At 39.8% G+C, this 16,058-nt stretch overlaps 1 protein-coding gene across 1 annotated transcript; it reads right to left on the bottom strand.

The window, feature by feature from the left end:
• Nucleotides 1–1,062: 1,062 nt before the first annotated feature.
• Nucleotides 1,063–3,333, bottom strand: LOC122655361. The gene is made up of 6 exons (XM_043849562.1): nucleotides 3,001–3,333; nucleotides 2,647–2,880; nucleotides 2,026–2,554; nucleotides 1,599–1,885; nucleotides 1,379–1,488; nucleotides 1,063–1,198 (listed from the first exon to the last, which is right to left on the bottom strand). The coding sequence occupies exons 1-6, from the start codon at nucleotides 3,331–3,333 to the stop codon at nucleotides 1,063–1,065; spliced, it is 1,629 nt and encodes a 542-aa protein (XP_043705497.1).
• Nucleotides 3,334–16,058: the final 12,725 nt, after the last annotated feature.

The following is a 16,058-nucleotide window of genomic DNA, read 5'->3' on the forward strand; positions in this document are numbered from 1 at the left end:
TTCTAAGACCAAACCCAGATTTTGGGAGAAATATTGCACCCATAGCCTCTTTAATACCCCGATGTGTGGAGAGAATCTGCTGGTCAGATTCCCACAATAGCATAAATCAATATCAGCCAAAAGGGGGGGTCAAAACAGAGTTGCTGCCAACACTATTTGGTGATGATCCTTTGCTGTGTTTAATCTCCAGTAAGAACAAGAGATAGAACACTTACTTAAGAGAAGGAAAACAGAAAATAGTCTGTTGAAGATCCATTTAGTCTTCTCTTCAATGGTATTGGATAAAGACAGCAATAATGAGCATCATTCAATATGTGAAGAAATGACTCTAAGAAGAGAGGGAAAAAACAGCAGAAACAAATGTATTTAAGATAACACCAGGTGAGCACTAAACCTCCACCACTGTATGGTTCCATCATGAAAAAAATAAGAATAAATGTGCATCAAATGACCAAAATGTTGTAGTAAATGTAACTTCTCTGTTTATTCCATGCTTTATCAGCAAACCATGAAAAAAGAAGCTGAAATTTCCAGAAGGGGAAGGAAAATGAACATGAAAAATGTCATTTTTTCAGGATACTTGAACATGAAAAATGTCAAAGGCCACAAGGGAACTCTGGAATCCAGCCCTGAAGAATCAGAGAAGATGTTGAAACAGTAATATCATTATACTAGTGTGGCATTTATTGATGGCTCATCAGTAACTGTAGTGAGAACTTGAACTTCTCATAACCTCTTCCTTCTCCTCGTACTCTAGATACAGAAAAAATCTCCAACAGAGAAGACCAAGTTCCAGAAACAGCAATTGGAAATAGAATGTACAACCAAACTGAAGCTTGAATGCTTGATTGAAATATTCCAAATTACAGTCATAATCATGGAAGTTCAGTACTATCAACTCTTACAATCATAATCATGGAAGTTCAATAATTTCAAACAACATACACATAACAACTTCATTGTTCTTGCAACAACTTCATCCTAAACACATAAAACCACTCAAATTACAACAACTCATTGTTTTAAAACACCATACACAACACCCTAAACACATAAAACTACTCATAGTACAGCAACTTCATCCTTGGCAGCTTCTACATCCTTGACAGCAACACCCTCCTTGACAGCAACTCTCCATCCTTGATAGCAACTCTCCATCCTAGACAGCAACCAAGAGCCTTTGGCAGCAACTCTTACCCTTGACATGGATGAATCACATCAAATAAAACACATAAGTCCTTGCTTATACATCAACTTTGACCAATGTTGCAAACGAGCAGCATATTAAGAAAGCTGAAACATACCAAATCAACTTGGACTTTGTTGTTGGGCTGCTGCCTTAGCTCTCCTTGCCTTTTCTTTGGCAGCCCTCCTTGACCTTTCTGCCCAAGCCTTATCTTGTTCAGCTACATTAGAGGTTGTAGTTGAATTTTGAGAAGACCTTGTTACCCTCTGAGAGGGAGTTGGCTCTTCATCCATGCGCTTCCTCTAAAAAATTGCATCACCAACATATAAGATACTAGAAAATAAATAGTAAATTAATCTAGTACTCAACACAATATAATGAAAATCAAACATTTGAAGTTTTAAATAATTACCTTGACACCACTGCTTCGAGAAGAGGATGGCCCTTTTCCTTTACCCTTAATTGGACCTCCTTTGCATGTCCTCCTATTGTGACCATATTCTTTACATCTGTCACACCTAATACTGGAGGACTTCCTCTTGTTATCTTGCTTAGGTGGCTCATCAGCTTCTCTCTTTCTATTTTTACTAGGTCTACCAATTGACCTCTTCAAAACAGGAGTAAGCAAGGCAGTGTCAGCCAAATTCTTCACATCAGATAGTGGATGAATCATCTCACCATTGGCCATGAGATACCTCTCTGTAGTCAGATATGGGTCACAATAATCCAACACTCCTATCCTGGTCCAATTACTAGTTGAGCCAACATGCTTACATGGCAAACCAGTTGCTACCCAGACTCCACAGTCCCAACTCTTGTTTCTTAGGTTAACCACTAACTATTCAGACCATCTTGCACCTCAAATTCATCTACTCCAGCATACACTGCATGACAATACCTGACATCTTTCTGCAACACATCAAGCGTCTTTTGCATTCTGGGAGTCAACACATGTTCATAGGTGCAACCCTTAGCATACCTTTTCTGAAACCTACCCATCAATTTCAATCTAATTTGATCAACTAAGGTAAGTATTGGCTTGCCTCTCAAGGGTCCAACCCACTGATTGAATGACTCTATCATATTATTGGTAATGTGATCACTCTTGGCTCTATGATTAAAAGCAAGTCTTGCCCACATACAGACAAAAGTCTTCATCAACCACTCATATGCTTCGGGCTTCTCCTCTTTCATGGCATTCATAGCCCTTTGAAAATCCATAGCATTATATGATTTACTTGCTCTCCAGAAATATCCCCTCAATGCAGGTCCACCTCCAAACTGTGTCTTGAAATTATTATACAGATGTCTACTACAGTGCCTATGATGTGCTATTGGGAACTTGATTCCAATTGCTTCAATCAGACCCTACAAATCAAAATAAAAAAACAACAAATTATAAACTATTTTTTGGATTACAAACTATTATTATATAGATGACAACCAAATTGACAACTTACTTTTTGTTTGTCTGTCATGAATGTTAATGGTTCCCAAACAGGTGTGACTATCCCAATGCATCCAAGCAAGTGATGAAGAAAGAATAACCAACTATCTTTACACTCTGTTTCAACCACACCATATGCAAGGGGAAACATTCCATTGTTCCCATCAATTGCAATTGCTGAAATCAATACTCCGCCATATACTCCCTTTAGATGACAACCATCAAGGCCAATGAATGGCCTACATCCCTTTAAGAAGCATTGCTTACATACATCAAAGTATATAAACAGTCGCTTGAATTGTGGATTTACTAGTATCACTCCATGCTACTCTTGTCCATATCTATTTGCATTTTGGTATTCAATCACAAATTCTGTCCCAGGGTTTCTTTCCTTAACCATAAGCCCATAATTTTCTAACTTCTTGTATGCCCTTGCATGACTGCCATCAGTTTCTTCATTGACAATACATTTAGCCTTGTACAACTTATTCTTACTAGCTTTCACACCATACTTTTCTGAAAGATAGTCTTCCATTACATTGATGTTCATATATGGATCTGCCCTAACATTGGAAGCCAATTTCTTTGCTATCCATGCTGCAGTTACACCCTCCTTTTTTATACTAAGCCTCTGACATGTGTGATTCGGATTAAGTGTCTTGATTACAAAGGTGATCCCATCACTGTTAGGTGATCCCATAACTGTTAGGTGATGCATGAATCCTCCATGGACACCCTCTCCCACTGCAAATTCCAATAACTCTGTTCTTATCATTTTTCTTCTTCGAAATCTGAATTCCTTCTTGAACTTCATATTCCATCAACACCTCTCTAAACTGATTAACATTTATAAACTCTTGACCAACACTCAGTACAATGTGTTGGTTTACAACACCATCTATGTCAAACATTTCCTCTCCCTTTTTAGACTCACATTTTGTACTTGTTGTTTCATTACTTTTCTACTCTCTTATGTCCTCATTTCCTTCTTCTTCAAATCCTGAATCATTTTCACTTGTACTATCAGACATTTCATCTGATTCTCCTGCCATGTAATCATCATCTGATGTGTCAGTATCTTCCACTTCATCTCCTCCTTTTTCACTGTCATGTACATTACTAGCTATAGGAACATCTTGCTCAATGGTAGTAGAAGTTGTGCTAGAAGTCCTAACAAAGACACCACCTCTGCCTACACATCTACTTGACATGCCAACCTCTTCAAAAGCCATATCAGTATCACTCATTGTTACATTACTTTGATTGAAAAATGAGACACCAACCAAACTTCTATTAGGTCCTCCAAGAACAGCAGTGTGGCTAGAAGCTGTCCTCATAGTAGCATTCCCCACAATGTGTGTAATCATAGTCCCAACTGTGGGTGTACCCCCCATACCTACTGTGGACTGCCCCTCTCTCCTTACTATGGGTGTAACCCCCCTACCTGCTGTGGCTATGGCTGATCTTGCAATTGAACCACCCCTACGTACAACAGCTTTTGGTGGCCTACTAAAACTTGCTTGTCTCTAAATTTGACTCTCAATCAACTCAACAGGAGTAAACACATCTGCTCCCACTTCTGGCCGATCTATTACAATATCACCACCAATCACTCTCACTTTGTGTCCATTGATGGTAGTACATCCAGTTTGCTCAGTCACTTGTACATCGTAAACATAAAGATGTATATCATCCATTTCAGTGAACTCATCAAACATCTTTATTATATCAGTGTCACTCTGCACATCTACATCTTTCATGGATGTTACATAATTCACTTTAAAATTGACAGACGATCCCTTGGGTATATGGCTCAAAACTGAGTTGTATATATCCCCAATCATCTCAAGATAACTAAACCTATCCACATCTACCAATTTAGATTCAACCCTCATATAATGGTACACCACCATGCAAACCGTATTAGCCATTCAACAAATTTATGCCTGTAATCATAAACAAAACTCAAGTGCTTAACAAAATATTAGATTCAAACATACAGTTAATCAGATTTAACAATTTAACAAATCAATGTCTTCTACCATCAACACAACAGTTTCAAAATTTTGTGGCTTCAAGTATGAACACAGACATGAAGGATGGGGGTTGGAACAGACAAATTCAAGTCATTGGGTTGGGTCTAATTTTCAAGAATTAGCAAGGATCATACAAATCAGATTCATAGATTGGAAAATCTCCTGCCTCAATACTTTGCTTTAATCCATCCATTTCCATTCAACTTAATGCTTCCCTCCAATTTCATTCAAGTAATTTGGATCCAAATATAAGAATTGTAAATAAATCAAATCAATAATAATAACTTTGATATCAGAAATAATCCATGTATCTATAAGGATTTAGGGAGAAATTTTCTTCTTTCCTCTGTTGCAAACAGAGAGCTTTCCTTTGTTGCAAACAGAGATCTTTCGTCTATTGCAAACAGATATCTGATCTGATTGAATCCTACCCCATATCCGATGGAAATAAAACTTATAGATTACATAAACCCAAACTCCAAATATGATCCCTAAACCTCCAAATTAAGCAATAATTACATAACAAAATATGATCCAAATATCCAAGTTCAACCAAAATCATACCAATTTCAACCAATTGAATAACAAATTACATAAACCCTAAACCTATTTAATATAAACCCTAAACCTATTTCACCAAAATTAAACTTAACTATTTCACAAAAAAAAAATCCTAGTTTTGCATCGTTTCAGTATACACAATAATCACAACGAGATAGACCTTAGTTTGTTAGGGGTTTTCACTTACAGTATATATGAGGTCCTCTGATAGTTAAAGTTGTAGTAATGAGATGAAGACTTGCAAGTTCTCTGTTACAATCGTCGGTCCTTTCTTCTCCAAGAACAGCGGCGAAGATGAAGTGCAAGAGCAAGAGCAGAACAGTTCCCTCACCTGGCCGCGAAGTTGAAGTGTAAGAGAGGAAGATGACTTGCAGCGTTGAGTTGCAAGGATGAGATGTAGGGTTGGCTGCGAAGATGAAGTGTAACAGAGGAATATGATCATATGCTTAAGTGAGGGTAAATGGGTCATTCTACCCTATCAAGGGGGTAGAATGGTCCATAAGTTTTCAAAAACTAGGTTCTGTTATCATTTAATGTCTCAGACTAACGGGAGGGACTATATTGGTACTTAGTTTGGAAAGCAGGGGGCACATTGCATTAGTGAAAGTTCAGGGGGGCAACTGTACGTTTGGCCATTTTCAGGGGGGCATTTGGAATTAATCTTTTTTTTTTCATAGTTCACGATTGGTCAAGCTCTTCTCCAGCGACTCCCCCTCCTAGTGAGGAATAAAAATCCTCAGCAGTGCAAGATCTGGCAGTGCGGCCTTCAGAGAGTGCCATGTGGATTCCTCCAATCCTGCGGCTGTTAATAGTTTGCTTCACTTCAATTTAAAACACTCATTAGCAAACCCGATTGGAGAAATGACCCGCCCCATAAACATGTGTTCACCCTTCTTAGAGGATGCAAGATCACAGGAAAGGTTGAGGTTGTAGAGGTCCCTCGGAGAGAGGGAACGAGAGATGGATGCAAATACATCGTCTGGTAGAGCTCGAAGTAAGCTAGAACCACAGTGATCAGCCGACATAACAAGAATTAATTCAATAGTACAAGAGATACCCACAAATTTGAGGTCCAAATTTTAGGTTACAAATTGTCACAAACCCTAGAATTCTCTACATTCAATTATGAATCTGAAACAACAAACAAGTATCAACTACTTGAAATACCAACAAGACCCCATCATTACCACCACTACCATTAACAACAAACAGCAGCAGCAACGGCAACAACAACAACAACAGTAGGATATGCTAGACAGGGGACGTGATTAAAAACCCTTCTGATGAAAGTGAAAATTGAATAGGTGTAATACATTATAGAAGAATTCATCAAAGTGTGCTCGGGAATGAATTGATGGTGAAAGAGACTTTGTTCCTTAATCAAGTTTGACGACAAGAAGTCATCCCTTCCCTCCTTGCAATCGAAAGGGGAATGATTAATTTGCTAAAAAACACAAAGAATGACTTGATACCTCTCTCTCTCTCTCTCTCTCTCTCTCCTGATGAGTGGTGACCAGCTAGCCAATAAAGCTTGTTAGAAACAAGTAACCGTTTTTGAGAAGATAAGATCGCAATAAAGTTGTTGATAGTCACAAACCAATCATGAACAGTAAATGTGGTTGAGTCACACCAATAGAGATGCTCTTCTTAAGGTCTGAAATGCCCCCTGTATCAGTGCAACTGCGGTTCTTTGCGTTTTACCTCCAAGATAAAACAACCACCAAACCGTTATCTTTTGCACCATGACTTTGGTTATGAGGGAGAACAAGGCCAGACTCAAAAGATGGTTTTAGAAAACCACTATATGCACTGACGAAGTATAACCATCAAAGACTATTGAAGTGACTAATTCCTCGAAATAAGAGGCGTTGAGGACAAAGAAATTGTTAGAGTTACCATTTCTATCAAAGGAAAAAAACAAAAACAATATTCTGTTTTTGTAGAGAAGAACCAAAGAGAGAGGAGAGAAAAACCACAAAATTGAATGCTTTGGGTTGTCCATTTCACTTCTATTTATAATGGTGGATGCATCTCTTTAAGGCACCCCATGGAATGGGTGTGTCCATTGACTTGAGTGGATAGGATTAAAAGATTCCAATCCAAGCACTTATATATAAGTGTCCCTTGAAGATACCCCATGGTAGGTGTGTCTCTTGGTTCAATGGATTAGATTAAAAGATTCCAATCCAAGTGCTATGAATGCACCTATATAAATGGATATGTCTCTTTAAAGAGACATGTCCCTTAGCCAAAAAACTAGGTCAACTTTGAACCAAAGAATGACCCAAGACTGGGCCTACTTTGAACCGGCCAACTTTGAACTGACTAATTGTGAACCAAAATTAAATACACCACAACGCACTATCACGATTCGGCTCGATGCGTGTGTGCATATGCCTCTATCAATTCTCTTTCACTTCCAATAGACTAAAACTTTACACAAGCTTTAGCTACCTTCTACACTACAAAACAAGAAACCAAAATGCAAGGGAGATGTTGTGAAAGTAGTTTTTAAAAACAAAACAAACACAACAATCTAGATACACCATTCTATCTCTCTATTTAGTATGTGACTTTTTGTGTGCATTAATGTATATAATTGATCGTTTCATAATCAACAACCTTAGGGTGGAAATCCGGTTTTTATCAGGTGAACTGAGGTTTCTAACACCTTCCTTAGACAACAACTTGACACAAAACCTAACTTATGGTTAGATCAGTTCAGAGTGGAGTCAATTTTATTTATCCTTAGTATGGGTCTTAGACCTAATCTAGATGGTGACTCCTTGTCAATAGAGACCCAGGGACCCTTTGCATTCTTTCAAAGGAAGGAAGGAAGGAAGGAAGGATGATCTTTAAACCCTTCACTGTCTCCAGAGTGGCAACTCCATTGGGGAAAAGTCAAACTTCACTAATTCTATCTTGTCATTTTGTTTGGGCCTTATCTGAGAAACATGCTTGATAGGGCTTGTTTGTACTAATCCTCATCATCATGTCATACACTTTTGCATACACTCGCTTCACGTATGTATGACAAACCACGTGAACTAGCTATGGGACAGGAGTTTCTGATATGAAGGATTTGCAAAATCAACTCATCCTTTATTGATGGGTTCTTTTTGAAATTGAAGGGCTAGGGATTTCTCGAATCCAATGTTTGATTTTTTCAATAGTCGTTGCAGCCGTTCGCACACCATTACCATGCCGACAGTTATTTCTCTCCTTCCAAAGCTCCCACATAATAAAAGAAGAAAAAGTCACTGTAATATATTCACATAATTCGTGTGAAGATACTTGCGAGTGCCAAATTGAATTCTGTTCCCCATATCCTGTATGGGAAGAACCATTACATCAAAAGTATTACCAAAAACTCCCAAACTCTTGAAGCAGTGCCTCTCACTGCCAAAACGTGGGAGGTGGTTTCCCGCCAAGGATTCCAACAACAGACACGGTTGGAAGCCATCGGAATACCTACCTTCATCACTACTTTTTTTCACTAGAAGGATTATTTGTACTGAAAAAAGAGGAAAATATCGAGTACAAAGATAAACCAGGTAGAACTATAGATTAGCCAAGATTTATCCTCCCACCTTCGGCAATGCCTTTAGCAAGAGGTCAAATCCGTCGACACAAGAAAAGTACTGTGATAAACACCGATATCTCAATCTACACTGAGCATCAACTAAAGTCTCATCATTAACTTAGGAAGGGAAAACTACCATTGACGATGAATCCATCAATTTAGCCTTTGACTTAGCTAAGAAATCAGCAACTGGATTCACTTCTCTGTAGCTGGGAGTAATCTTCCAATCTATAGAGGAGAGATAAGTCTGAAGAGCAGACCAGCTTTGCCCCACAAACCAAGGGATATTTCTTTGGGAAACTAGGATTGAAACTGCAACTGAGTTACACTCCACCCATAAATTAGAAACATCTAGAGTTTTTTCATGTTCTAGACACAAAACAAGAGTTGAGAATTCTACTTCAAAATTGGACATGACACCCAAAAAGTTCTTGAAAGAAAAGATCACCTTGGCTTGAGAGTCCCAAAAAACTCCGCCCGCACCTGATCTGCATGGGTTTCCCAAGGAACACCCATTTATATTGAGTTTCAACCAATTTAAAGGGGGGGATGCCCTCTCCAACATATACAAAGGCCTTCTAGGGAGAACCTGAAGATTCATTCTTCTAGGTAGATTAAAATCTCCAATCGATGACACACGTTGGGTAAATACAGAGGATATTACACTAAGCTCTCGCCTCACAAGATTCCCATATGAAAATGGCTTCCCTTTTATCCCCAAAATATCTGCTATTTCGCTCTAACCAAATGAATAAAGGAATTATAATCATACCAAATAGTGAAACCTCCTTTAAAGGCACCATTCTACACTTACTTTTCCACCACCAACTTAGATCTGAGAGAGATTGATGCTGTTGCCAGCCCTTACAAAATAAAGAGCTGAACGAATCCCATAAACATGGGTAAATTTTCACAATCCACAAATAGGTGATTTAAGGACTCCTCTGCTTTAAGCATAGATCACACCTTGAAGAGATGGCGATCCCTCTATTCCTAACTTTATCATCTGCAGGAAGCTTTCCATGCAGCAACCTCCATCCAAAGACTGAGTGAGAAGGTTGAAGACCCTTATGCCAGACCATAGAGCACCAACCCATCTTTGGATTTCTTTTTTTGAGTGCCTCCCAAGCTGATTTAACACTAAATTCACCAGGAGGAGAATGGGACCAGACACAAACATCATCCAAGGAGGGATTAGGCAGCCTTACCTCCTGGGCAGAAATAAAAAGTGCATTTAAAAATTGTGACTCCACTTGAGGGAAGCACCAGGAAAAGTTTTGGATGAAATCTGAGACTTTACTATCATAGCCTTGAAAGATGGCCGGATTCAAGTTTGATAGCTCTACTACGGAGGAGGGACCAAACCACCTGTCAAACCAGAATCTTATATTTTGCCCATTTCCTACCAACCAACGTTCATTCATCAAAACAAAGTTCCACATCTTTTTAACCCTTAGCCAAATAGAGGATGATTTATAGCATCTCTTTAGCATATCATCCCGATTAATAAATCTGGCCTGAAAAAATCACCCCATTGCAGATTCACCATGTTTTAACTGCCAAACCAACTTACATAGGAGAGCCTTGTTCACATCCCTCAATCTTTTTTATTCCCAGACCACCTTCTTTCTTTGGTTTACAAACCTCCTCCCATTTGACAAAAAATTGTTGGAAGATTCCAAATCATCTAACCAAATAAAGTTGTGCATCCATCTCTCCAAGATCTTCACTAGAGATTCTGGCCACCAATAAATAGAACAATTATGAACTGGAATACTTGAGATCACTGATCTGACCAACTCCACCTGGGTGACCCGCCATCGACAAGAGCTTGCCTTTCCAACCCAAAAGACGCCTCTTTATCTTATCCATCAAGGGAAGTAGATCGTCACGCTTGGCCTTTGAAGATCTCTATGCCCAGATATCAGGTAGGGAGTGAACATTAAGGAATTCCTAATTGCTCTAAAATAATATGCCGCCTTTGAGGAGAACTCTACCAAAAAAGTTTTAATTTTCTCCAAGTTCACCAGCTGCCCCAAAAATTCTTGATACATGGTCAAGAAGGACTTGAGATTTGAGATGTACCTGGAAGATGCATTCATCACATTTGTTACCCAAAAAAAAAATGAAAATAACTACATCATCAGCAAAAAGAAGGTGACTAAGAACTTTCTCACCTCTAGTCTGGAAGTGCTTTAATTTTATTGTTGGCTAGTAAAAAGTTAAGTCTCCTACAAAGAACTTCCTCCGCTAGAATAAAGAGCATGGGAGACATAGGATCACCAAAAAAACCTACTGGTCCGCCGTTAAGCAAGATAGAGATTCTAGACGAAACTAGAACCTGATGAATCCATCCAATCCATTTCTTTGAGAAGCCAAAACTCCTGAGAACTGAAAACAGAAATTCCCAAGAGACAATATCATCACCACTTCATCTGTTGCAATGTTATCATTTAAAACCTAAAGGTCGTACTCAATGCACAAGGCTCCCATGTTTCCCAATGCATAGGTTACCATTTAAAACTTGCCAAGTAAAAAGCTAATTTTGGAAGGCACTAACAAATTCCACACCCATTTGGTACAGGGAGTTAAAGGGTAACGATTTCGAATTACATTCCAGGCTGATTTGATGGAAAAAGTCCACTAGAAACCGGAGTCCAAATTAACCTGTCTTCCCTATCCGAGATTCTCACATTACTATTGATAATTTTTCAAGGATTGAATCATCATCAATCATATCTATCATTGTCTAGTCCCACGAGCTATCGTCGTAGAGCATGTCCTTAAATCGAATATCAATCCCTACATTTATCGCACCATCCACATAATCTGTTAGAGGACCCTCTCCACTTCAATCGTCCAACCAAAACAAAACATTACCATGCCCAATCATCCATTTAGACTTTGATAAGATGATGTCTTTGAGGCCAATCGAACTCCTTCAAGTTTTAGAACCAACTCTGTTTGGCTGAGAAAAAATAATGTGACCATCCGTAAAGAACTTGGCCTTAAAACAAAATGAGTTCCAAAGAAAGAACTCAGATAAAACTCGCCATAGGTCTTTGAGCCTCATGGAGAGATTGACTTCCTCTAGAGTTCTAATACCCAAACCACCCTCCTACATTGGCCTACATATATTTTGCTAACTAACCCAATGATGACGTTTGTCAAACTCCGACTCACCACCTAAGAAATCAGACCAAATAGAATAAAATCGGGACATGACCACCCGAGGAACATCTAGGCATGACATGGATGCCAGGGCATGCTTAAGAAGAATTAAACTCCCCACTCCCCCACCCCCACCCCCACCCCCACCCTAAAGAATTTTACCATGATTTTCAAAACACAAGTTTAACCGATTGTAAAATCCTATGGATTTAGATCACTGTTGGGGAAGGGGGGCACAAGGAACCTCCAGAGGCGTACTCTATTAAAATTGAAGTATCTACACACATGCATTGTATATGTGTGCTCAAATTCAAATTGGCGTACTCTATTAAAATTGAAATGAGAAAAAATTATAGAACAATTACAAGACTAGCAATAGTATATGAAACTAAATCTTAGGCCGTGAAGAAACAACATATAAATAAACTTTGTGTAGTTGAAATTAGACTATTGAAATGGATAGGTGATACTAGAAAAGATAAAACAAGGAATTAATAAATCAAAATAGCTCTAAATATATTTTAAATTGAGAGAAAATCATTTAAGTGGTGGTATGGACATATACAATAGAGACCTTTGAGATTAGATCAACTAAAAGAGCTAGGAGCTCGTGTAAAATGACTATATATAATAAAATTGTGAGGAAAGACATGTGTAGCTTACAACCGGTAATGAGTATACCTTTGAATAAAGTTGATTTTTACTGTAACACCCTCTTTCCTTAATGTATGATCGAAAAATTAATATATTTGTATTTGTTTTGATAATTCAAGAGATATTCATTATTCCTTAAACTGATTCTCCATTATATGGAGTATATACAAGTGTTACAAGCAATGCCCTAGTTGGTGAGATTTATAGGATTACAAAGAGATCATGGAAAATTACAATCTTTCATAAGATAGAAATTAATATCACATGTGATTGGAGAAATCCATATCACATGTGTTTCCTAAAATGAGGTGATACCGATCTTGAGTATCCATAATAGATAGGATTCTCAAGATCGGTTGATACACCCCCTCAAGTGAAAGGTCGGTGTGAACAGAGCTTCAACTTGTCCCTTAGAAACTCAAAATGCACAGTAGAGAGTGCTTTGGTCATGATGTTAGCAATTTGGTCATTGGTTGAAATAAATTGAAGCGAAAGTTGCTTCTTGGCCACCCGCTCACGAACAAAATGGAAGTCAATCTCGACATGTTTCGTGCAGGCATGAAATATAGGATTAGCTGAAAGATAAGTGGCACCAATGTTGTCACACCATAGGATTGGCGGTGCCTTAATTGGGAAACCAATTTCATTGAATAGTGACTCAAACCAAATGAGGTCAATGGCTGCATCAGCTAGTGCTTTGTATTCTGATTCTGTAGAGGATCGAGACACCGTTTTTTATTTCTTGGAGCCCCAAGGGACTAAATTGGGACCAAGAAAAATTGCAAAACCCTCGGTAGATCTGTGATCATCGCCATCACCTGCCCAATCGGCATCGGAAAAGGCCTGAAGGCGATGGTCAGTGGTGCGATGGATTAAGAAACCATGAGCCCTGGTATGCTTCAGATAGCTTAGAATTCGCTTGACCATTCCCCAATGTGCCTCAGTCGGGGTGTGCATAAATTGGCATACATGGTTGACTGAGAAAGAGACATCCCGCTGTGTCAGGGTGACATACTACAGTGCCCCAACGATGAAGCGATATAATGTAGCATCATAAAATAGTTCACCGCTTGGATCAGACGGTTTGCATGTAGTGGCCATGGGTGTTAGAACACCTTTGCAATCAGGCATGCTCGATCGATCTAGCAAATCACCAATGTACCTGGACTGGGAGAGAAATAGCCCGTCAGTGTGTGGTGTAGCCTCAATCCCTAAAAAGAAATGCAATGGACCCAAATCTTTGATGGAGAACTCGGTTGCAAGTGAAGACAACAAGCGAGTGATCTGGGTCGAGTTGCTTCCAGTAAGCAAAATATCGTCTACATAAATTAGGACATATAACAAGGTGCCACCCTGTTTGTAAATAAAAAGTGAGGGATCTGTTTTGGAAGCAATAAATCCGAACTGGAGGAGGAATTGGGTGAGGCGTTGGAACCAAGCCCGGGGTGCCTGCTTACGGCCATATAGGGACCAGTGTAAGCGGCAAACATGATGAGGATGGGTTGGGTCAGTGAACCCAGGAGGCTGGGTCATATATACCTCCTCAGTCAGATGCCCATGTAAAAAAGCATTATGAACATCCAGTTGATGAATCGGCTAGTTTTGGGAAACGGCAAGGGAAAGAATGGTTCAGATTGTTGTGGGTTTGACTACAGGGCTTGTCAGTGTAGTCAATTCCATGCTGTTGGTGAAAACCTTTGGCCACCAAACGGGCCTTGTAGCGCTCGAGTGTTCCATCAGCTTTGCGCTTAACCTTGTAAACCCACTTACAACCCACTAAGTTTATATTAGGTCGGGGTGGTACTAAGGACCATGTGCCATTGCGAACCAAGGCATTAAATTCTTCAGTCATTGTAGTTCTCCATTCAGGGATTTTATTGCCTGAGAAAAGCAAGTTTGTTCAGGAGAGAAAGTGGATGGTGAAGTAGAAGTAAGGGCACGAGGAGGATTGGACCTGGCGTGAAGCCGCATGGGGTGCACACGGCTGGTCGATAGAGGTAGGGGTGGTGGGGCAGGTGTATTTGGTGAACCAGCAGGAGGGGAGTCATAGAAGTCCTGAAGAGGATGTGTGAGCAGTGCAGGTGAGTTAGAAGTTGGAGTTGGAGAGAGAGTTGGAGGCGTGGATAGTTGGGGAGCTGGCAATGGAGACACCGGTAAGGGTTGTGGTGGGGAGGGGGTGGCACACGATTGGGTGGGGGTTGTGGGGTCGGGGGGATAGGTGGTAAGATGGGGTGAGCAACAATGGTAGGGGGAACAGTAATGGGGCTACATCCCAAGGAGAGTTGGAACCGGAATTGGATGAAGGGCGGGGGTCCAAGGATAGATGGGGCTGCAAAAGGTAAAATTGTTTCGTCAAATTGCACATGCAGGGCAATATAATAACGTCTTGTGGCACAGTCGAGGCAGCAGTAACCATGGTGATTGGGACTGTATCCTAAAAACACACAAGGAACGGATCGATAATCCATTTTATGGCGGTTGTAGGGTCTCAACAGTGGATAGCATAAACAACCAAAAATTCAAAGAAAAGTGTAATCCGGACTCTTATTAAAAACCAGTTGGAATGGACACCTTAGATGGCATACAGTTGATAAGGTATACAGCAGTTTCAAAGGCAAAATGCCAGTATTGCCGTGGGACCGATGCATAGGCAAGGAAAGACAACCCCGTCTCAACAATATGGTGATGACGCCTTTCAACAGAGCCTTGTTGCTCATGAGTGTGAGGGGAAGAAATCCGATGAGAAATCCCAAGAGATGCAAAATAATTGGGGAGGGAGCGAAATTAGCCCACCAATCGGTCTGAATGGACTTAATTTGGCGGGAGAAGAGACGCTCAACCATTAATTGAAATTGACGAAAAATGCCAAACACATCAGATTTATTGCGCAGAGAATAAAACCAAATAAATTTCGAATAGTCATCCACGAAAATAAAAAAATATCGATGTCCATCAATCGAAAGTTCAGGGGAAGGACCCCATACATCACTGAAAATTAAATCAAGGGGAAAAGAACTACGAGAACTAGATTCATGTAAATGAAGACGGTTGGCCTTGCCCAACTGGTAGGCAGGGCAAAGATTGCGGAGGCCAGAAGAGCTGCAAGGTAAATTATTGGCGCACAACATTGTGCGAAGAAGACGGTCATGGGGATGACCTAAATGGGAATGCCACCCAACCAAGCTGGTCCGTTCGGCAATACTAGCAGATGGGGTTGGAGAGGAGGGGAGAGTGTATAGTCCATCCTTACTCGGTCCGGTAAGTAAGGTCGCCTTGGTTACCTGATCCTTGTCACAAAAATAAGAGGGGTGAAATTCAAAAAAAACACCATTATCTTGTGCAAATCTTTGAACAGACAGAAGTGGTTTGGTGATAGAGGGAACATGAAGTATATGCAATAACTGAAAGGAAAAAGAAGGA

Source organism: Telopea speciosissima, chromosome 3 (assembly GCF_018873765.1).
Source record: "Telopea speciosissima isolate NSW1024214 ecotype Mountain lineage chromosome 3, Tspe_v1, whole genome shotgun sequence".
Taxonomy (NCBI): Eukaryota; Viridiplantae; Streptophyta; class Magnoliopsida; order Proteales; family Proteaceae; genus Telopea; species Telopea speciosissima.